Consider the following 21,666-nt stretch of genomic DNA (forward strand, 5'->3'; position numbering starts at 1 on the left):
CCTCCCATTCACCCCATTCAAATACCACCAGCCTTTCTCATTCAAGTCCCTGACATCCCCCTCTCCCGCCCTCCCTCTGTTCTCAGCCTAAGTGGTAGAATGAGGCATTTGGAGAATTTCTCTCTTGCTTGCTCTGACCGAGCCCTTTGGCAATGGTCCCGAGCTCTCAATCCTGCTCCCAAATATGGAGGTGCTTTTACAAACCAGAGGAGGAAAAGGAGGAAGAGGCACGCCCAGGAGGGAGAGAGAGAGAGAAAGAAGTGAAAAAAAGTACATGGCCTTCTACGGCCGTGGTTACCTCCCACTGGATCTCTCTTTCTGTCACTCCTCCTCTTTTTCCCTTTCTCTCTGTGTAGCCCTTTTTTGTGAAGTCGGTGAAGTCATCTGTGCATGTCTGATCACTTTAAACGGGCACTCCCAGCAAACTCTGCTCTCTGTAGTAAATAGGAAGAGAGATCTGCGACGCGCGCACACATTCACACCTCACTGTAGCGGAGCGCACCTCTGCCCAGGATTACACAGAAGAACACAGCACTCCTTCAACATAAGTAAGTGAAGCAAAAATGTACCATTAATTATGCAAATGAAACATTATCTAATTATCCGATATTTAATGTCTTAAGGATCTGTTATTCTTTTTTTTTTTTTTTAAAGCAAATAAAGTAGCTAGCGTCGCATCCAACAACAACAAAAAAGCAGCTTAACAAAAATTGCAACCAGTTCAAAGTTGCCTTGCCTGAATTGTCTTCAAAATAATCTATACTAGTTAAGGGATACCCGCATTTGAGAGGCCTCAAAAAGGTCTTGGAAGCAGTTAGGTGGAGTGAAGTACTGCGGTTAGCATTCCGCCTTCAAAGCTTCAACAACTAAAAAAAACTGACTACGAGCAAGAACACTAGGACCGGAAACAAACCAACAGAATAAACTGCCGTTTCAATGTATACATTCTTGTTTTTATTTCGATTTCATTGACAAAATGTACCCTTATCCTTAAAATCCACGATGTAGCTTACCTGTCAAAAATAATGTGCAGTGTTCAAGCAAGCAGCAGTTAGCTCAATTACCATCTGTGCACATGCTTTAGCAATGGCATCCAAGAGAGGCATGTAGATCTACCTGCATGTTAAAAACCTTCCGTGTATTTTGAGATTCTTAGTGTTTCTTGGGAAATATTTAGTCCAGATTTCTTCTACAGAAGAAAATCTAGTCAGAAGCTTGTGATACAGTAGATACCAGCATGGGATCTCTCTTTGTGTGTGAGTGTTAGTGCGAATGTGTGTGTGTGTGTGTGTGTGTGTATGAGTGTGTGTCATGTCCATTAATTAATCGGGCATAGGTATAGCACATCAAAACAAACACTCCTACATGTACAGTTTTCTCTTTAATATTCAAAAACCCCATGGCCTTTGCGTAACACGCAGGCCTCCTCCACTAGGACATGATGTTCTCGATTAATTCATTCTAATGAATTGAATAAGGCTTGACTGAATTACACAGATGTTTCTCTGCATACATGCTGTGTACTGTCTAGATATCCCCTGGCCTTTATCACATCCTCCTCTGCCAGTATCTCACTTCTCTGTCTCACTTACCTAAAGAATGCGGTGTGGTATTAATAAGACTGATGTTACAGCGGGTTTTGGCTCCTCTCAAAGAGACGGGCCGCGACTCTGAAATTGAAACCAGTTGCACTAAAATATACTTCTCTTTTCTGCCTCAAAGGCATTCATTGAAGTGAAGTGCTTAAACCTGACAGCTAGAACAGATTTACTCTGTGATGTAAGAGAAACAAATGTGTGGTGCGAATGCTCCTGTTGGCCACATCTTGCCAGGATGATTTCAAAAGGAAAGACAGAACAATGCAAAGACCTTCATGCTATATTTAGGGTTCCTGCTCTGAATACTTCTCATGGATAATGATAGGGTCTGGTTGACCAATAGCCAATCTTCAGGGCTTTGCCATCATTTTTGAGAGGAAGAAAAAAAAATACAATTATGTCTTTATGGATGCAGTAGTAGTTACATTAGGCTTCAAAAGGATGATTGATTATGTGGAGTTGGTAGTTGACGCCAAAGTGAACAGGGATTGTTCAGCAGAGAGGAGGCCTCTACTCCGTGATGCCGTTAGTGCCGGCGAGACGTGGGTGGGACGGGAGCAGCCCTGTTAGAACATGTCTGCTGCCAAAGCGGCCAGAGCCTGAGCTGAAGCTGCAGCACTCTCTCTCTCCTTCTCTCTCTTTCTATTTCTCTCTCTCTCTCTCTCTCTCTCTCTCTCTCTCTATGAGCGGAGCCTTCAGTACCCTCTCCTCTCTCTCTCTCTCTTTCTCTCTCTCTCTCTCTCTCTCTCTCTCTCTCTCTATGAGCGGAGCCTTCAGTACCCTCTCCTCTCTCTCTCTCCTTCTCTCTTTCTATTTCTCTCTCTCTCCCTCTCTCACTCTGTCTCTCTCCCTCTCCCTCTCTGAGCCTTCAGTACTCTCTACCCTCTCCCTCTCTCTCTCACTCTCTCTCTCCTTCTCTCTCTCTCTCTCTCTCTCTCTCTCTCTCTCTCTCTCCCTCTCTGAGCCTTCAGTACTCTCTACCCTCTCCTTTTCCCCATTTCCAAATGGACACATTCCAGACTCTCAGCCAAATGGGGGAAAAGAGAGAGAAAAATAACTGAAAATAAAGGAAAAAGAAAAAGAAATCAAGACTGGTTTAGAAGGTATAGCCGAATTCAGGAAAAAAGAGGCAATTCAAGACAAGTTGAACAGGAGACCTAACATGCTGCTCTGCTTATCCCACTGGATGATACAGCTGCAAGGTTAGGCACAAAGCCCTATGGAAATGTTCAGAATCAGGCAGAGGGCACATGTTACAGATAGATACTGAGACAGAGGAGCCCCTTCTACACACTGTGGACACATCATCCTGTTAAATCTGAAGGAGTCAGCCTAGCCCCCTGCAGTTGAGCCCATGTTTATTGGTAAACGTGGGTGGGGGGGGTGGGGGTGGATGTCCGGGAGTAAATGAGATGAGAGGCTGATCTCCAAGCTGAGTCACACTGTCTGAAGCGTTCCCTGGGGATTGCATTGGAGATGCTCCCCCAGTCAGCTTAAATGGCAAACTGCTGACCGCCGTCCCATGTGAGTGTGCTACCCAGTCGTGTCATTCCTCCTCTGTCTCTATGCTGTGTTTATCGTTGGCTCGGGCATGCTGTGACTGATTTGTAGATTGGGAAATCGCATTCACGGAGGGAGAACGGGGGAGGGAGGACAAGAGAGATAGAGACAAAGAGAGAGAGAGAGAGAGTTAGAGATACAGAGAGAAACAGTCTCTGTGGGTGTTTGTGTGTGTGTGAGTGAGAGAGAAAGAGAGAGGGGAAAAGGGAGATTAGGAAACTGGTATTTACGAGTGTGTTTGGAGTTGTTATTGTTAAGACCTGTCTCTGGTGATGACTTCATATGACCGGCACTCCGTGAGGCATCTCTCCCCTTCCCAAAAGCCTCTAAACCACAAGAGAGAGAAATGTACAGAATGCAGCTCAGCTCAGCTCTGAGAGGAAAGGAGAGGAGAGGGGCGAACGACGAAACCCATTTCCTCTCTCCCGCCTTCATTCCTTGCATTACTTGCCATACTACTGGTCACAAATTTGCATTCAACGAACAGAACACAGAGTACACACACTCAAACACACAAATGCAAGCCAGCAGACACACACACACACACACACACACACACACACACACACACACACACACACACACACACACACACACACACAAATGTACACAGGAGTACACTAACAAAATGGCTGATTAGCAAGGCCTTGAACAGTGACATTACAACACTTTCCGCTGGAACAGACCAGAGGAAGGAGAGGAGAGGAAGTCACACACACACACACACACACACACACACACACACACACAAGCCCAAAGACACACAAACACACACATACATCCTCTCTCTCTCTCTCTCTCTCTCTCTCTCTCTCTCTCTTTCTCTCAAACATTCCTATTAACCAAAAGTTACTGTGGTAGTGCAACCCCTTTTTCACTATTGTGCGTGTCTGTGTGAGTCAATCTGAAAAGTTTCATAAGAGATTCAGCTAGGGGCAAAATAAGGGTTGAAACAGTAGACCATTACGTAACGCTTGATATAGCACACCTGTGAGAAAGTTCCCGCTGTAGAACAGCGCGTTCTTGATGTACTTGTTTCCTGTAGTTAAGGTTTTGTGTGTGTATGTGTGTGGGATAACATCATACTTATCCAGGTGGAGTGCACAAACACAGGAAGCACATACAGGAATGAGACACGCACACACACACACTGTGAAATATCCTCCACCCAATTGCCGAACACTATTCAGCCAGTATAAATACACAATCTGACAAAGATCCCAGATGTCCTGTGGGTTTAATTAAAATGGAATCAAATTGATTTTCGGTTCCGTTCAGGTTAGTTCAAGTCAGTTCAGTTCTAGAGGATGATATTCTAAAAAAGATCTTAGACAGAACATGGAGCTTAAAGGTGCCAGGACTCATCTGAGTAAGAAGAATGATTCCTGGAAAAAAATTCTCAGAGTATCCACGCTAGTGATGTCACTGAGTGCTGGGGAGGGGGTATCTCGTCTCGTTCACGGTCTCGTCTAACCGTAGAACTTTCAGAGTCTTTTCAAAGTGCTTTGACTTACGCTTGTTTGGTCTCTGTCTCTGGATGTCCATTTACACTTCTATAGGTTTACGATACTGAGACGCTGTGGAGGGGGAGACAAAGTTAATGTAAACAGTTCCAGCAGGGTGGACCCTCAGTATCTTAAAACAGATGCTCAAGTCTGATTCTACAGTCACATTTGAGTTTCACCAGTCATGACTAACATCAAACAGAGGCTCACGTCACTGACAGGAGCGATAGGAGAGATGTAGTAATTTGTCAGCAGGTAATTGAATTTGCATCAGTGCCAAGCAGCAGTTCTCAACTGTAATTATCTTATTAGTTTTAGCAAAGCCCTGCTGGCATAAAGCCCTGCCTGCCAGCCACTTAGAGAGAGAAAGAAGGAAATGGAAGAAACAGAGAAAGAAATAAAGAGGGAGAGGAAAGAGAGAGAGAGAGGAAGGGAGTGGAAGAGGGTGAGATAAGAGAGAGAGAGAGAGAGAGAGAGAAGGAGGGAGAGGAAAGAGAGAAAGGTGGAGTAAAACAGCTGGCCAGTGCAAAGGAAGTGACTGGGTGGGGATAGGAAGAGAGCCCAAGCCAGTGTGAATATCTCGCTTCACAGATGGTTGACGCATGATGAAACCTCACACACGGTGAACCCAAAAGGTCCACCCTGATATCCGCGCATCTTTAAGCAGTCTATAATCAGAAACACACGGATAAACACAACACTTATGTCAATAGATTGAAGGCACAAGAGGGAGAGAGACACAGCTCTCCTATTGCGAGGGCCAGAGTTAGAGAGAAGCAGTGAGCCAACGCCTTGCCTAACACATGATGTTGAAACCTGAACTGTAACTTGAGTGGTCTATCGATATACCATCTTCAGTTATCGATGCACATAGATGAACAGACTGGCAAACACTCTGATGAACTCGAGTGATAGAAAGCTCCATTAGTCTCTTTGTTTGTTCATTTAACAGTAGAGCAAAAAAAAAAGAGTTCCTTTACTCTAAGGTTCCTAGAGCCCTGATAAATAATTTAACATCATGCAGTAAGTCATAACCGTCTCTCACTGGGGACCTATTCGGTCCGGATACATTCATGCTCGTCTCTCTCTCTGTGTTATTATTCCTTGCTGCCGGCCCTGGCTCTCACGCCGGAGTGCTGGCTCACAGCGTCACTCTGGAGAGATGTTTTCATCTCGCTGTGTGGTCCCGCATGTTAGCTGTTAGCAGCACACACTCACCAACAAAGTCTGTGAGAGGGACTAAAGATAGGGTATCTCTACTGATAACCACAGCTGATAGAGAAGAGACGGGCAAAAGGTTTTTTGCTCAAAAAGCAGAAAAGATGATTACTTACTGTTGATAATTATACCTGTCGTGAGGTACAGTTAGACTTCAGACTTCAGAGGCAAAGATCAGGCGTCTTCCACTAGCATGACATGAAAGACAAACAAACATGAAAAAAAAAACAGTTTTTACTGTTACGTGTTAGTTACTAAGAGTACTAACATGTAACTCTCAATCACAACTCTCACAAAGGTAAAGTAGTGTTAACGTAATGTGTTGCTGCATTCCAGTCTTTTATTTATTAACCCCACATGTGATGTGAAGTTCCGGATCAGTGTGTCTGTACTCCATAGCAACTGTTACAACCAGCATTGCCAAGCTCTGTATACAACTTCTCTTGTGTTAGTTTAATGGATTTAAGTATTTTCGCGGGCGTGTGTGGTTTTGCCACGCTTCTAAAAACCTCCAGAGGAAATAGTGCCAGACAGAGGCTTTAATTGCACTTTATTGACACTGTTCCCTTCTCTTGTTTTACTTGCTTTTACTCGAACAAACACAGAGAGAGAGAGAGAGAGAGAGAGAAACAAAGGAAGAAAGCAAACATCAGGAAACTCAGATTACAAATCATTGCAGCACTTTCTGTGTTAGCTCTGACGGAGTGTCCATGGCAGAGATTTAGCAAGGCGTCGTTGCTGCTTCCCTTGTAAGAGTGACAAGGGTTTGGCCTCCTGAGGGTAAACCGTTAATGCAGCGCTAATACACACATCCTGCCAGCGCTTTCTTTGGTCCGTTGATACAACTATGGGATGCTTACGAACCTGGAGACTTTACGTTCTAGTTTACAGAGACAATGGCAGCTGACTGTTATTGTGCTGCCTTATCATGTGATGTTGGGAGTTACAGCACTACTCAAGTATGGGTCTTCACCCATTTTATGTCTTATAATGCAAGATATTGACAGACTGAGTTCAATGTTGAGATTGGTTATTTCAAAGTGTGTACATCCTAGGCATTATGTAAGTTTGCTGTTATTCAAGAGTTATATCAAAGGGTGCCCAGTCTAGCTGCTGCCTGTGCTGAACATCTGCATTGTGTGCTCTCCATTCATTATAAATGCTCCGTTTAAGGGCCAAAGTCACATACTTGGATTGTGTTTCCATCCTAGGAACTGCCTGCTAGCAACACATGTGAAATGAAAATACAAAACAGAAAAATGGGATTTATGTTGTAGTATCACTTGTCTTGTCTAAATAGCTTGACCATACAGAGAAACAAACAACTTTAAGTAGAAGACAAACAGAATCATACCAAGCTCAGCTCTCCATGCCTCAGTAACCTACGCTTGTGACACACAAATTATTTGTACAATAAATGTATTTTTTAATCTAGAGATGCATAATGTAGGAAGGAGTATAAAGTGACATATATACAAAGTGAGGTTTGCATTTGTCCTGTGTGTACTGCCCTGTCCTTAGACCCAGACCAATGGCCTCTGTGTTGCTAGTGTCTCATTTCAATTGGCCTCAGGGAATGTGTTAATCTACGTCATTAGTGTAGGAGAATAAATGGGACTCGATTCGGCATATGTGTCAGTATCAATTAAATGCTACACTGTATCTATGGGAGGAGTAGTGTAATGTTGTTCATGCATGTGTTCATGTGTAGCCCTTCAGCCAACTCTTCCACTTGTTTTAAATTAATTCCTAAAATAATTACAGATTTGAATTGAAAAAAATAGATGGCATCCATCTTGCCCTTCCTTCCCCATCATATTTAGATTTGATGACATTGGCTACTTGCAGGGTTGTTTTTTCCTGTCTTAATATAACCTCTCACAATCTCTCTCTGTCTCTCGCTCGGTCTGTCTCTCTTTCTGTGTCCTGGCAGAAGCTACAGTCATGGCAAACAAAGGTCCCGCGTACGGTCTGAGCCGCGAGGTGCAGAGCAAGATCGACAAGAAGTACGACCCCGAGCTGGAGGAGAGGCTGGTAGCCTGGATCATGGCCCAGTGCGGCGCCGAGGTGGGATCACCCGAGCCCAGCAAAACTGGCTTCCAGAACTGGCTGAAGGACGGATGTGTGAGTTCCCGCCTCACAATAAGCACTTCACTGGAGCGAGTGTGCATGTGTGTGTGTGAGTGTGTGTGTGTGTGTGTGTGTGTGTCTTTATGAGTGAGAGTTCAGAAAATGCAGTGGTCATTCCAGGAGGATGTATTTTTAGAAGCATATAGCTATTTCATATTCCTATTTCAATCTAAGCCCCTCAACTAAAACCAGCGCTTCAGCATCTCTCTGATTCCTCTGTCTCTCTCCATCCTCGTCCTTTAGGTGCTGGGTCATCTCATCAACAGTCTCTACGGTGCAACCAAGCCCGTTAAGAAGGTTCAGGTGTCAGGGATGGCCTTCAAGCAGATGGAACTGATCTCCCAGTTCCTCAACGCTGCTGAACGCTATGGAATCAACAAAACTGACTTGTTCCAGACCGTAGACCTCTGGGAGGGTGGGTGTGACACAGACTCAGCCGCAGAGGCCCACTACTCACACACTCGTGACAATTACTCAACTACTTTGATCTTAAACAGTGTTTCCAGCCATTGTGTGTGTGTGTGTGTGTGTGTGTGTGTGTGAACAAGAATGCACGTGTCATCTGTATGTTTTCTTTGATATTGACCACAGCGGTTTAAAAAAAATTGAAACATAAAAAAAACATGTATTTATGCTGTTTCTCATTTATGTGTGTGTGTTTAGGTAAGGATTTAGCAGCTGTGCAGAGAACGTTGATGGCACTTGGTAGCTTGGCCGTCACCAAGGATGATGGCTGTTACCAAGGTGACCCTGCCTGGTTTCACAAGTGAGTAAAATGAGTATCTCTATCAATCAAGTGTCAGTCACCACTAGGAATACGATACATTAACACCAAACCGCTGCAAAAAAAACAAAACAAAAAATGTCACCAGTAAATCCCTAATGTATAAATCTCTGTGTGAATGTGCAGGAAAGCCCAGGAAAACAAGCGGGACTTCACTGATGAACAGCTCAAAGAAGGCCAGAGTGTGATCGGCCTTCAGATGGGCACCAACAAGGGGGCATCCCAAGCTGGCATGACGGGCTATGGACGGCCCAGGCAGATCTTGTAAAACCAGCTCAGCTCCCCAATGTACCCAGCCCAACCAACTTCATCTCTCTCGGTCATCTCCCAACCCCAACGCCCCAACATTCACTGAAACTGGAGCTGCACAGGGACCAAAACACACACACACACACACACACACACACACACACACACACACACACACACACACACACACACACACACACACACACACACAGCAACACACACAAACACACTTCTATACATATGAACATACTTTGACCAAAGACTTTTGTTGTACACCCCCATTCCCCATTTTTTTGTACATTGTATGTTGATTATTAATAATTTTGAAAATGAAAATTAAAAAAGACTTTTAATTTTAAATAACCTCTGAAGTTTCTTTGTTAATACTGTGGAAAAACTGCTTAGGAAAATGAGCCGGGAGCACTGGCTCGAGACACCCAAGTGAGAAAATTTAAAGAGATTAGCCAACTGCTCTTCTCTTCTCTTTCCTCCTCTTCTCTCTATCTCCTCTAATCCATTTGTTTTGACCTCTCAGCTTTGTTCTGGTCTGCCCTGGTTTGTGTCTTGGCTTTTAAATGCTCCCACAGAATTGGGATAGACACTCAACATGAACAGAACAGGGAGGGAGGGAGGGGGGATGTAAGACAGAGAGAGAGAGAGGCTGCTTGCCTGCTGGATTCTGTTACTTGAAGTGATGTATCTCACTGACAGGACCTCTCCTCATCCGCCAGTAAATGGGAATGTTTTCTGCTAAGGTAGAACACTAGGGACCAGAGTTACTGGGAACAAGGAAGTGCCAAATGCAATGAATGGAATAGGACAAAGTACAATGGGACACCAAGAAGTGAGTCAGCCTGCCATATTGTATCTAATGATTGACAGAATATAGATTTTTTCCCCCCTCCACCAATACAAAATTATACTGAAAGGTGATATTTCCTAAAAAGGACAGAATGAAAAAAAAAAAAAAAAAAAACTGGCTGGCAAATAATACTCCTCCCACTCTTCCTTTTTTAAAGCTCAACTTTGCTTTTGTAGCAACTATGTGTTTATGTGCATAACAACCGTGTAAGGAACAACAAGGCCTGATGCAACACGCAAAACAGGCATTGTGTGACTCATTTCAAACCAGACTGACACAAACACATACGTACACACAAACACCTTATAGACAAGCTACCACAAAAGCTTAGAACAGTGCATTGTTACTTTTTGTAAGAGGATTAGCAGTAGGGCTGAATGCACTGGGAATAACTCAGAACATCCTGATACCATTTCAACACAGAATGTCTCATTTTTAAATGAGTTCTAAAAGTGTACACCTTCAAATAGCTTAGAATAGGATAGGCATGTTCCGAGATCTTATGGGACCCAAAGTTTCTGAAGACAAGAAAGAAGACATAGTTTCTGTTAACTGTTGGGCGTGACTCTCATCTGAATTAAATCGCTGTAAGGTGGAAAATCAATCTGGATGTGTGTGTTCACCCTGCCTCGGGTGAGAGTCTGAGTAGCGTGTGGGTGGAACGGACATGCGTCTTAGCTGGGCTTAGATACTGTATCTCTCTCAGCCCCACAAAAGCGGTGACATCAGTAGGCCCGATCTGGTCACCCTGGCGACGGCAAACAACCAACATAACAACGACAAGGGGACTCGCTGCCTCCTTCCTCTGTCTCCATGTCAACCGTCAACCCCCATTGCTTGCTGGCTTGCTTCCTTCCTTTCCTTCCTTCCTTTTCTCACTCAGACCACTTCTGAACTTCAAATGACCTCCAGTTTGACTAAACACAGTAACACAATGACACTGCGGGGGGAACTCAATGAAGGGGCCAAGTTTGTGACATGGAGAGAGAGAGATAGAGAGAGAATGACAGAGAGAGAGAAAGGGGGTAATTGGTGGTGTAACATCAATCAATAGATAGAAAAGCTGACAAATGTTCTCCTGGTTGTGAGAAGTTAGTTCTGTGCTCATGTGAAAGACTGTTTGGCACTGCCCTGGATCTCATGACTTGGCTGTTTATGACTGGACATTATTTCAGTGAGGAGGTGGACAGGCTTTTTCTGTGTTGCTTTATTAAGGCCTGTCCCCTTGTGGTCACTGTGGAGATTACACAAAAATCCACCACCTTCTGCAGCCGGGTCAAGTCAGTAAATCATAACCTCTTCCAGCTCGGTTTCAACAAATACCAAATATTAAGACCTTGAAAAAAAACATTGCTACATTTACATTTACATACTTGTCAAACAGGATTTTCAAGAGAGCTGATTAGTATGGAGCCAAATAACAGCCTCCAGTAATTTGACTAAGCCAGAGCAATGTCATCATTGAAGAGAAAAGAGCTCAAGATCCTGCCTCTATTGGAGAGATTGCCTTCCTAATCCTGTAGATGGAGATCATATTTAGTATCAGGGTAAGGATATTATGGGGGATAGTAAAGGAATTTACAGTAAGAGGTGACAGCAGGTCCATCTAATAAGTAGTATCGCTTAAACATATTTAGGCTAACCTGGATAGGAAAAGTTTTTCAGTATGTTGTATTCAACTTGAATTAATAACGTAAGTTATTGCTGATTATCAATCGATTACATTGTTTTCTTAAATCTAATCTTACTATACATTACTACACATGAAAATGTGACATTTACTTCTGTTGTTTGGGAGTACAATATATTTTAAATCCACATTACTATGTAAATGCTGCAATGATTTTTTCCATCACTGTGCTAACAATAGTGTTAACTGTTTTAAGATTCACTGACTATTCCTCTGCCCTTGCTTCTGTCAGGACACTCATATAACCTTGTCTGAACTATGAATAAACTTTTTTCTTGTTATCAACAAAATGATATTGTTTGATGGTTAATGCTGAGTAGACACTGGCAGTCATGGCCTGGGGGCCAGTTGGTGTTTAGTCAGCACTAACACCACCATAAAACTGAGTTTCGCTGTTTTGTCAGCAACAACGTCCCTTGGCATGTTTTCATCCATTAAGTAGCTCACCTGCAAGTGACATAGCATAGCAATTATATTTTTGTACTTCAAGAGACAAACATTAGTACTTTAACAACAAATTTGAAATGATATGCATTGGCCACATTTGCAGAGTGTTGCAGAAAACTGATTGAATTGCTGAGGAGACAACTGACATATAGGCAAGTCAGGCTAGTCTCTGACACACACGCTTCATGTGCTGGTCATGTTTCACCGTCACACGTACTCACACTTTGAGTTTCTGCTGAAAATACCTCCCCTGTGCCCCACATGCAACCTCCCTCTGCCTGTTTACTCCAAAACACACCACTCCTCACCTGTGCATCTCCATCACCGATTCCCACACTTCTCACAGCACTATATATACAGGTGCTGTGAGTGTGAGCACAACTTTGCTCTCCCTCTGGATTTGACACACAGCACAGCCACACACTCTCCCTCTCCAAAGCCATCATGACAGATTCAGCATTTCCAGACACATGTCCCCTCTGCATGGACGCGCTGAGGGACCCTGTCACCATCCCGTGTGGGGACACCTTCTGCCTGGAGTGCATTAAGATCTACTGGGACCAGTACGACCACATCGGCGTCTACAACTGCACCCAGTGCCGCGCCAGCTTCACCCCGCGCCCTGTCCTGCGCCGGAACATCCCCAGTATACGCTCCTCGGACCCCCATGACCCGCGACCTCTCCCTGAGCTCACGCCGTTCCCCTACCTGAAGCAAAACTCGCTCTGTGACTTCTGCACAGGCCGGAGGAACCCTGCGGTGAAGTCTTGCCTGGTGTGCCTGGCGTACTACTGCGAGACGCACATCAAGCCGCACTACGAGTCGGCCACCTTCAAGCGGCACAAGCTGGTGGACGAGACGGGCCACCTGGACCGCAAGATCTGCCCGCAGCACGAGAAAGGCCTCGAGCTGTTCTGCCGCACGGACCAGATGTGCGTCTGCGTGCTGTGCACCGTGCGAGAGCATCGCAGCCACAACATAGTGAGTGCGGAGGAGGAGAGAACAGAGAAACAGGTGAATTAATAGTCATTGAGTTCACAAACATGTGTGAATATATATATATACATACAAAACATTTTTTCGAGGAGAATCCTTGAAGGAATGCACAAAAGATATGACAATTCATTGGTTGACTGAATAATAAAGGACTGTACATAATAAAAGAGGACTGTAGGGTATTACAATCAAGGAGTAGTATGCTTGACATTTGTTTAAAACTATCATATCAACTGTACAATAAGACTCAGAATGTGGTCACATTTTGTTCTGGCTAGCCTGCAAAGTTCACAAAATCTACAGTCATGCGTATCTGTTTCCAAGACCTTGAAATAGCCTGCATATTTTCTAGCTGTTTCATCTGACTTCACTCAGTGAACTGAATTGTGAAACATTCTCAAGCAGCTTGGCAGGCCTGTGGCAGAAAAATGATGCTTTCATGGTTTTATTGCCAAATTTAATCAGATGTAATATACTCTCTTTCTCTCTCTCTCTCTCTCTCTCTCTCTCTGATGGTCTCCACAGAAAGTGCTGGTGATTACACAGTCAGATGTTCAGCATATAATTCAGGAAAGGATGAAGGAGCTGCAAGAGCTCCGCCATAATGTAGAAGTACTTAAGGTGGGTCCTGCTGAAGTATAATGTACACCATTGCAGACATCTCCACCACAGCACAGACCTATGACCTGTACCTGACGAGACTGTATTATCAATATATTCCAATGTAAAACAAAGAAGTAATTCATTTATTGGTTTACTTCTTTTTGAAAATATTCTGACGAACAAGGTAGCAAATAGCAATGATGCGGAAGAATACCATAAATGCTATTTTAAAAAGTCCCTGCACTTACAGTAGTATTACTGATTAAACAGTTAGAAAGATCAAATGAGACATTGAAACCTTACCACAGCCATCTCTGTTAAAGTTGTAGTTTGTGATTCTAATCCAATACATTTGTTGTCAAATTCAGCGGATAACTCATCACGGTTCTCTATCTGTATGTTCTCTGTGTACACTTAAACAAAACCTTCTGGTGTTCGTGTCCTGGCTGGCTCTGTAAATGGGAAACAGAGTGGCTCAGACCGGACCTTACAGTATTCTATTCCATCAACAAGTAGCCTCAGGAGCAGGAGGGGTGTAATTTGATTAGCTGTTCAGCTCAAATATCAACAAACTTTTGCCAGAATTGCTCTAATTCGTTCTAATTGGATTTCCGAACAGTGTGCATGTTTAATTGCATGTATTGCATAGAAGTACTCTGATTTAATATCTCTCTCTGTCTCTATCTCTTCTGTCTATAGGGTAATGCCCATCGAGCGCAAGGGGACAGTGATAAGATTTTCTCTGAGATGCTGCAGGCCGTGGAGCGTTGGCACGCAGAGATCAGCCAGCTCATTCATGCCAACCTGCAGGCTTCCATGGCACAGGTAGGCATGACTGCCAACCAGCTATGCAGCACGAGACCCATTGGAGATGTATGTCCAAAAGTCTTTGAGGGGACAGACTCTCCGGCCGTAATTTCATTGACAGGAAACTGGCAATGAGCATAGCAATGAGCACAGAACAAAGTCCGCCGTGCATGAACTAAAGGGAATTTAACTTGGCAGAATCATTTTGGGAATTTGATACCATGAGCAAGATCCTATGCGCAAACATGGGTGGGTCACACAGAGCTCCCACACGACATATGCCATATCTTTATTTCATGCACAACAGACTTTGTTCGCTGCTAAACTAGCTCGTTGGCTGAAATTAGGGCCCTCCATTTGCAAAGCACTACTGCAGTGACTTTGGTAAATGAGTATCATTGGAATGACTCAGCAAAAATGTTTTCACTGTATGAAAGGCTGCTGCTAATAGGAGAATGCAAATACTGGGACCTCCATGTGTAAACACCAGTAACAACCGACACAAAGCAAGTCTATTTCTGTATGTCTATGGTAAAACAAAACAGAAAAGATGCCTCTATTCCAGTCATTCGTTTTTCCATTGAACCATAGAGTTTCCATAACTCTCAGATGTATAGCAACAAGCTTGCAGAACATACTCAGCAGTTAAGGGCACCGTGTCTTGTTTGGATGTCAAACACAGGCCCAGGGCTACGTGGAGAGACTGGAGCAGGAGATCATGGAGTTACAGAGGAGAGATGCTGAGCTCAGGCAGATACTGGACACAGAGGACCACATCCACTTCTTGCAGGTACTGCAAACCCATGAACACACCAAGCACAAAGTCTGTTTAATATCAAGGAGTATATTGTGTGCACTAAATTACAATAAATACGTTATTCAGGTATGATCTACTAGGTACTATTAAGTCTTATTTGATTCCTCGTTGGCTCTACTTCTGTCTTTTTTTCTGTTGCTCATCTGCTCTACCTATGTGCAATTTGTACATCACTTATACTTGCAAAATATCAACGACAGGTGTCATGCAAACAAAGCTATTATCTTACTGATTATGCTGAAATGGACTATCAGTTCTCTGGGCCTATTAGGACTACTTCACACTACTCCTGACACCACACTTGTTTTTCATGGCAGAATTTTCCCACGCTGTCTGTTCCCCCTGAGCCCATGGTTCCGAAAGTGCTCGTCAACCCCGAGTTCTCCTTCGGTGAAGTCACCAAGACGGTCACAGATATGAGGGAGCACTTAGATGACATCTGCAAGAAAGAGCTCAGCCAAGTCTCCAAAACAGGTACAGGACAATCACACGTTCTCATGATAATGAATCCTACATACCAAGATAAGGAGGGAAACAAATAACAAAGTGGGCTTGTTTGGGCTTTGTGTGTGTAAACTGTTATATGTCTCTGACAAGTCTTCTATAGAGGATGTAAACCCTATGCCATAGTAGCCTATTCCATCAACCAAGCTATCAAAGAGTCGAATGGTATATTTGTAAAATGTTTATTTGTAAATAATGAGACAACAACAAGCACAAAAGCTAAATATTTACATTTCGTTTAACAGTGAACGACACCCCGGTTTATATCCTTATCCCAAGAACTGCAGGACGCTTAAAAGGTAGGGGAGAGACAAGGGCCTAGATTCCAATGTGGACATGGTCACACAGCATAATACTTTGTTCCATTTGCAGGTTTACAAGCATCTGAAAGCTAAACATGCAAAACTAAAAAATGTTCTGATGTTAAAAAAACTACCCATAGTACAGTTGAATGATTCATCAGTAACGTTAAAAATGTATCTATGAATTTATATTTAGTCCCTAATTGAAGACAAAAGTGAATTTAAAGAATAGTTTTCCTGATACTATACAGTATATACAAAGGCTCAAGTAGAATGTAGGCTACAAAGTTATTCACTTATTTATGGTGTGGTTTATCTACAGCACTTCCAGCAAAATCGGACTTCCAGCAGCCCAAACACAGAGCAGACTTCTTAAAGTGTAAGTATCAGTAGAGGAAGCTTTACTGCACGGCAAAACTATATCATTTAGAATGACTGGCTTTGTTGAAAGAGCAAAACAACTAATCAACCGTTTTTTTTTCTGCAGACACCTCTAGCCTCACGTTTGACCAAAACACAGCCTACAAAGAGCTGGTCTTGTCAGACAATGGTCGCAAGGCGATTAGGAAAAAGACGGTTCAGTTCCATCCTAACCATCCGGACCGCTTCGATGGATTCTGTCAGATTCTCTGCAGTGAGCCTCTCAGTGGCTTTCGCCACTACTGGGAGGTGGAGTGGACCGGTGAGTTCTCCATTGGTGTTGCTTACAAGACAATCAGCCGCAAAGGCAAAAATTCAAACAGCCTCCTCGGCTACAATGACAAATCCTGGAGTCTCCTGTGCTCAGATTCTGGCTATTCCTCCTGGCATAACAAAATGGACAAAGACTTGCCGGAAGCTACCCGAGCCTCTCGCATTGGTGTTTATCTGGATTATGCAGGCAACTCTGTGTCATTTTATGCCATCACAGAGTCCATGGAGCTCATTCACAAATTTCAGGCAAACTTTACGGAAGCGCTGTATGCAGGTTTTGGGGTTGGTTCATCTGTAACCATCTGCACCACGGGGAACAGCATCCGTCCTTACTAATAAGTCATTGTAAGCTAAAAAATGTAAATGGTAACAGGGTCCCTGGTATCACATTTCCACTTGCACAATGCATCAAATCATCACTTTGATCTTGTTGTTCTGTTAAATATTATAAATAACTAAAATACTACAGTTGCAAAAGCATAATATCAGCAGCATGCAAGAAAATATTGACTGAGTTTGTGATGGTTTAGGATATTCAACAGGTGATGTGTGTATGTGGCCTAGGTTTATGTATATACAAAAGAAATAAATGATCAGGAGATTATCGTGCTTTGTGCAATGTACAGCTGCATTGAAAATATTGGATGATATGAATATTGAAATGGCTAACAGTGATTTGTACATAAACAATAAACATGCTGCCAAGTGCTTGTTTTATGTTCCAGTACTGAATGATTTCAGCAACAAATACAATGAAAACTACAGGCAACCAAATAAAAAATCACACGGCAATACTACCAACCAATAAAAAAAAGCCTATTTTATGCTCTATATTATATTAGCACCAGCCCCCCGTGATGTGCATGTGGCAGCACATGCCTGACTGCAGATCGTCAGGATCATGTCCGCTAACTTACATCATTGTGGTGGGCACTCCCTAAAACGCAGCCTCCACCTCCTTAATAACTTTTATTATAGGTATTTTGAAGCTTGGGTGGTAGGCCTTAAAGGGCTTTGGGAAGAATGTTATCTCCTCTCGCAGTACAATGGCGCGCTGAAGTTGACTTAATGAACATGATGGATCTTACACCATGCTCACATCCATATCACATCCATCTTCGAAGGCAAGGTTCAGATGCCGTTGGACTAGCGGAGTACAAGAAAGCCAACATAATTATAAAAGATTGACAAACGTAACGTTTAACTACAGACATTCTAGCAGAAGACACGCCATGTTTGTTTACAACTGACGTCACTGGTAGGCGCTCGTGGAAAACGTCATTGCAGCGACAGCGCCTGCGAAATCGAAAAGCAGCCTCACGCACTCTCAGTCAAGTCTTTTACAAGAACAATATTTAACAGAAGTGCGTTTTTTGAGGGTTTTTTCCACAGATAATTAACCATATAATTTATCGTTTAAAAGTAAAGGTATACGGAAACATTGAATTCAAAACGCCTTCTGGTTTTAAGAGGAAACAGTTGATACTTTGACGTGCCACCTATTATTTTAACAGGTGTATGCGCGACATACTCACGTGGGATAATAAGGACATATCTTTAAATATAAATCAGTTTAGATTTTTTGTAATTGTTTGGGTTGCGTTGCTTTTGAAGGCTACCTTTTGACGTTTCCCCTCACATGATAGACTGTTATCTAAAGCTTCCTCCCCAGCATGGATGTGGTACGCTGTGTAAGATCCCTCATGGATCTGCAAAGTCAGCTTCAGAGAGCCATTGCACTGCAGGAGGAGATTCAGACCGAGGTACTGACCCACCTTCTTCATCCCCGAAGCACCAGGAGGCTAAAGAATGAGAGGGGTTTTGAAGCCGGCGAAGATGTTGAGGCATACTTTGCTGCCTTTGAGAGAGCAGCCACTGCCTTCAAGGTTCCTCAAAGGAAATGGGGCACACAGGTGAGGAAGCTCCTTGGTATGGACAAGTGTGAAGGGCAGGACCCTTCACTCCAGAATCAGGAGTATGAGGTTGTTAAAGACAGATTGCGCAGTCAGGCAAGTGTGGCAGAAGAGCAGTGGCAAGTTAACTTCACTTTAGCCAGTTTTGATTCTATGAAAGGGCCCAGGGAGCTAGGTGAAGGGCTGGATGAAGCAACCAGGCGCTGGCTAAAACCAGAGCGAAGAAGTGCAGGGGAGGTGGTGCAACGTGTGGCACTGCAAAAGTTTGTAACCCTCCTGCCTAGAGCTGCAAGTGGTTGGGTGTTTCAACATCAGCCTAAGGACATGGAAGAGGCAATTCGTCTGGCAGAACAGTTCCTCGGAAATAGAAACAAGGAGGAGTATAGAGAGAGACGAGAGGAAGCTGCTGGGGAGCAATACGCAATAAACTCATCAGAGAAGCCTGGTGCATCAGAGTTTCGGTGGGTTTTTTATGTCATCAGTTAGCCAGGTTGTTTTTTTCTTAAGGTCCAGAGGTTACAGATTTAAAAATTGCCTATATTTGCTCTGTAACATACGGTCAAGCCTGTGTTCATATTTAGTTTGTCACCATGTTTCATTAACAGTGTCTAAACTAATTTCCTCCTGCTATCTGGTCTAATCTATTATGTAAAATTGTACCTATTTTTAGAGCAACTGAAACTAATGCCCTAGAGAGAAAGGATCACAGACCATGGACAACAGCACCAAAGGAGGAAACATCATTGAAACTCTGCCAGTCTGACAGCTTTAATGTTGAAGTAGGACTGGGGGCAATTTACCTTGAGGAGGGAGGGGTAGAAGGGCAAGAGGAAGACTCTGTTGACCAGGAGCCAGTGGAGGAGGACTGCTGCAGCACAGAAATTGTGATAGAATCACCATCTTCGGACACAAGCCAGCCACCACTGACTACCACTAGAAGACACATAGTCAAGAAAACCACCACCAGAGTGACGAAAATGTCCTCTGAACATGATGCAAAAGAAGCTACACCTACTAGGAGTCATGCATGTTCTGACTGTGGAAAGAATTTCACCAGGCTGTGGCACTTGCGCCGACACAAGTGTGGGCTGATGCCATTTGCCTGCCAGAAGTGCAAGGTGACCTTCGCCTCCCACACTCAGCTGGCACAACACCGGCGCATCCACGGCAAGATCCTCAGCTGCCCCTACTGTGGGAGACTCTTCCGTGACAAGTTCAACCTGCGGAACCACGTGCGCACGCACACGGGGGAGAGGCCGTACCAGTGCCCCGACTGCGGAGATACGTTCGCCCAGGAGAAGGGCATGCTGGAGCACCGGAACATTCACACGGGGCAGAGGCCGTTCGTATGCCATGAATGCGGGAAGGGCTTTTGCCACAGCCGAACCCTAAGCAAACACCGGCAGCTGCATTCTGAGTTGAGGCCTTTCCTCTGCACGTTGTGTGGGAAGACGTTCAAAATAAAAGACAGTTTGAAAAGACACCAGTTGGTTCATGACAAGAATAGAAAGAACTGTAAGAATGCTGAAGTTACGCATTGAATTCCTATAGCAGAGAAGTAGACTATGCATACTAATTTCTGCTAATTTATCTATGGATAAATATGATAAAAGATGCGTTTTGATTTGAAGTCTGGAATATATTGGGATTGACAATGGGAAAAACGTATCCGGGAAAATGAAGAAAAGAGGTTCACATCATTATCAACAACTTCACTGCAATATTAGGACATTTTCTGCTATAAAGATTAATCCTTTCATCATCTAAAAGCAAACATTTCAGACAATAAAAGAAGCACATCAGTGTTTATAGCTGTTTATTTTAACTATATACAGCAGTTCTCACAGTTTAACAACTTATCTTGTTTCTCTTTGTTTATGTTATGGCAATTCATTTTATATTACTATGGTTTGATTTGAGTTTGTTTACCTTCAAAACACCTGGACTTTCCCTATACTATCACGTTATTTTTTTTCTTTTGCAAAATCTAAAATCTAAATGTCTCTTTTTACTACCTAATTAAACAAGTTCCTCTGTAAAAGATGAAGTATTTACCACCTCGTTGGACAATTAAGGCCAATAATAAGGTTCACTATGTGTGCAGCTGTTGTTTACTCAAACTCTGGTAGAGGGCAACATTGAGTGCTACTGTGCAAATACTGCCTATCATAGATGCATGCATATCATAGACATTGTACAGAACAGTGATGTGCAGTAAGATCAGAGCCTGTGTAGGCAGTGTGTATTCTCAAATTCAAACTAGATGTAATTCAGCACAAAAAGGGTGGCGTACAAAGGTATCTATGGCTAACATTCTCTGCTACTCTAAGTAAGCCTCCTTAAGCGTCATCCTTAGCAAACTCACAACCACCCAGTGTTGTCTTGTCTAGATAGAATATTTAAATATGTAATGGAAAATAAAATATTTGCATACGCTTACACGACAGTTACTCGTTTACTATACTACTCTGGCAAAATTTCCATCATACTGCCACGAACACCCTGTTGTGGCAAGCACAGCTGAGAATGCCATTTGTTATGTTCTTTTCGAAGATTTTTTGGAGCCTGATGAAGTCGGTTTAAACACCTGCTTATTTATTTATTCATTTGATTTATTTATTCTTTTTATTCTTATCTTGCACTTGTAAATTACTTTAGTTGGTTCCATCGTGCCTCTGACTTTTTAAAATTCGGTGAGGTTTATATAGACATAAGCCTACTGCTGATTGGGTAATACCTATGATCACACATCGAATAAACGTAGCATACCTCAAGTCCCGTAGCACACCGTCTTCAGGTTGAACGTGCCCACACAAGGGACGCAGTAGGCATGCATGCATCAGTAGGCCTATATCACAACATAGGCTACTTGAAAGTAGAGAGTTGACAGTGCTTTAACTGCAAATTCATCTATATAGTTTCAACAATAAGGCTGCAGGATCGCCATCTGCTTTGGGCTAATGACAATTGAGTAATTGAGTAAGGAGT

At 43.3% G+C, this 21,666-nt stretch overlaps 2 protein-coding genes across 2 annotated transcripts; both read left to right on the top strand.

Moving 5' to 3' along the window:
• The first annotated feature begins 362 nt into the window (after positions 1-362).
• On the top strand, positions 363-9,404 carry LOC105901038 (transgelin-3-like). Its single transcript, XM_012828430.3, has 5 exons — positions 363-548; positions 7,815-8,005; positions 8,255-8,426; positions 8,675-8,777; positions 8,922-9,404. Exons 2-5 carry the CDS (start codon positions 7,826-7,828, stop codon positions 9,061-9,063), a joined length of 597 nt encoding a protein of 198 aa, XP_012683884.1. The 5' UTR covers positions 363-548; positions 7,815-7,825; the 3' UTR covers positions 9,064-9,404.
• A 2,907-nt stretch (positions 9,405-12,311) lies between these two features.
• Positions 12,312-21,117, top strand: ftr84 (finTRIM family, member 84). The gene is made up of 9 exons (XM_031571817.2): positions 12,312-13,057; positions 13,565-13,660; positions 14,342-14,467; positions 15,132-15,239; positions 15,584-15,740; positions 16,016-16,069; positions 16,404-16,451; positions 16,560-19,139; positions 19,349-21,117. Exons 1-8 carry the CDS (start codon positions 12,488-12,490, stop codon positions 17,099-17,101), a joined length of 1,701 nt encoding a protein of 566 aa, XP_031427677.1. The 5' UTR covers positions 12,312-12,487; the 3' UTR covers positions 17,102-19,139; positions 19,349-21,117.
• Positions 21,118-21,666: the final 549 nt, after the last annotated feature.

Source organism: Clupea harengus, chromosome 8, assembly GCF_900700415.2.
Source record: "Clupea harengus chromosome 8, Ch_v2.0.2, whole genome shotgun sequence".
NCBI lineage: Eukaryota > Metazoa > Chordata > Actinopteri > Clupeiformes > Clupeidae > Clupea > Clupea harengus.

Coding starts and splice junctions, on each gene's coding strand:
- LOC105901038 (XM_012828430.3), top strand. CDS start 7,826: ATGGCAAACAAAGGTCCCGCGTACGGTCTGAGCCGCGAGGTGCAGAGC. Junction 8,006..8,254: donor ACTGGCTGAAGGACGGATGT/GTGAGTTCCCGC, acceptor CTCGTCCTTTAG/GTGCTGGGTCATCTCATCAA. Junction 8,778..8,921: donor GACCCTGCCTGGTTTCACAA/GTGAGTAAAATG, acceptor GTGAATGTGCAG/GAAAGCCCAGGAAAACAAGC.
- ftr84 (XM_031571817.2), top strand. CDS start 12,488: ATGACAGATTCAGCATTTCCAGACACATGTCCCCTCTGCATGGACGCG. Junction 16,070..16,403: donor AACTGCAGGACGCTTAAAAG/GTAGGGGAGAGA, acceptor CAGCACTTCCAG/CAAAATCGGACTTCCAGCAG. Junction 16,452..16,559: donor CAGAGCAGACTTCTTAAAGT/GTAAGTATCAGT, acceptor TTTTTTCTGCAG/ACACCTCTAGCCTCACGTTT.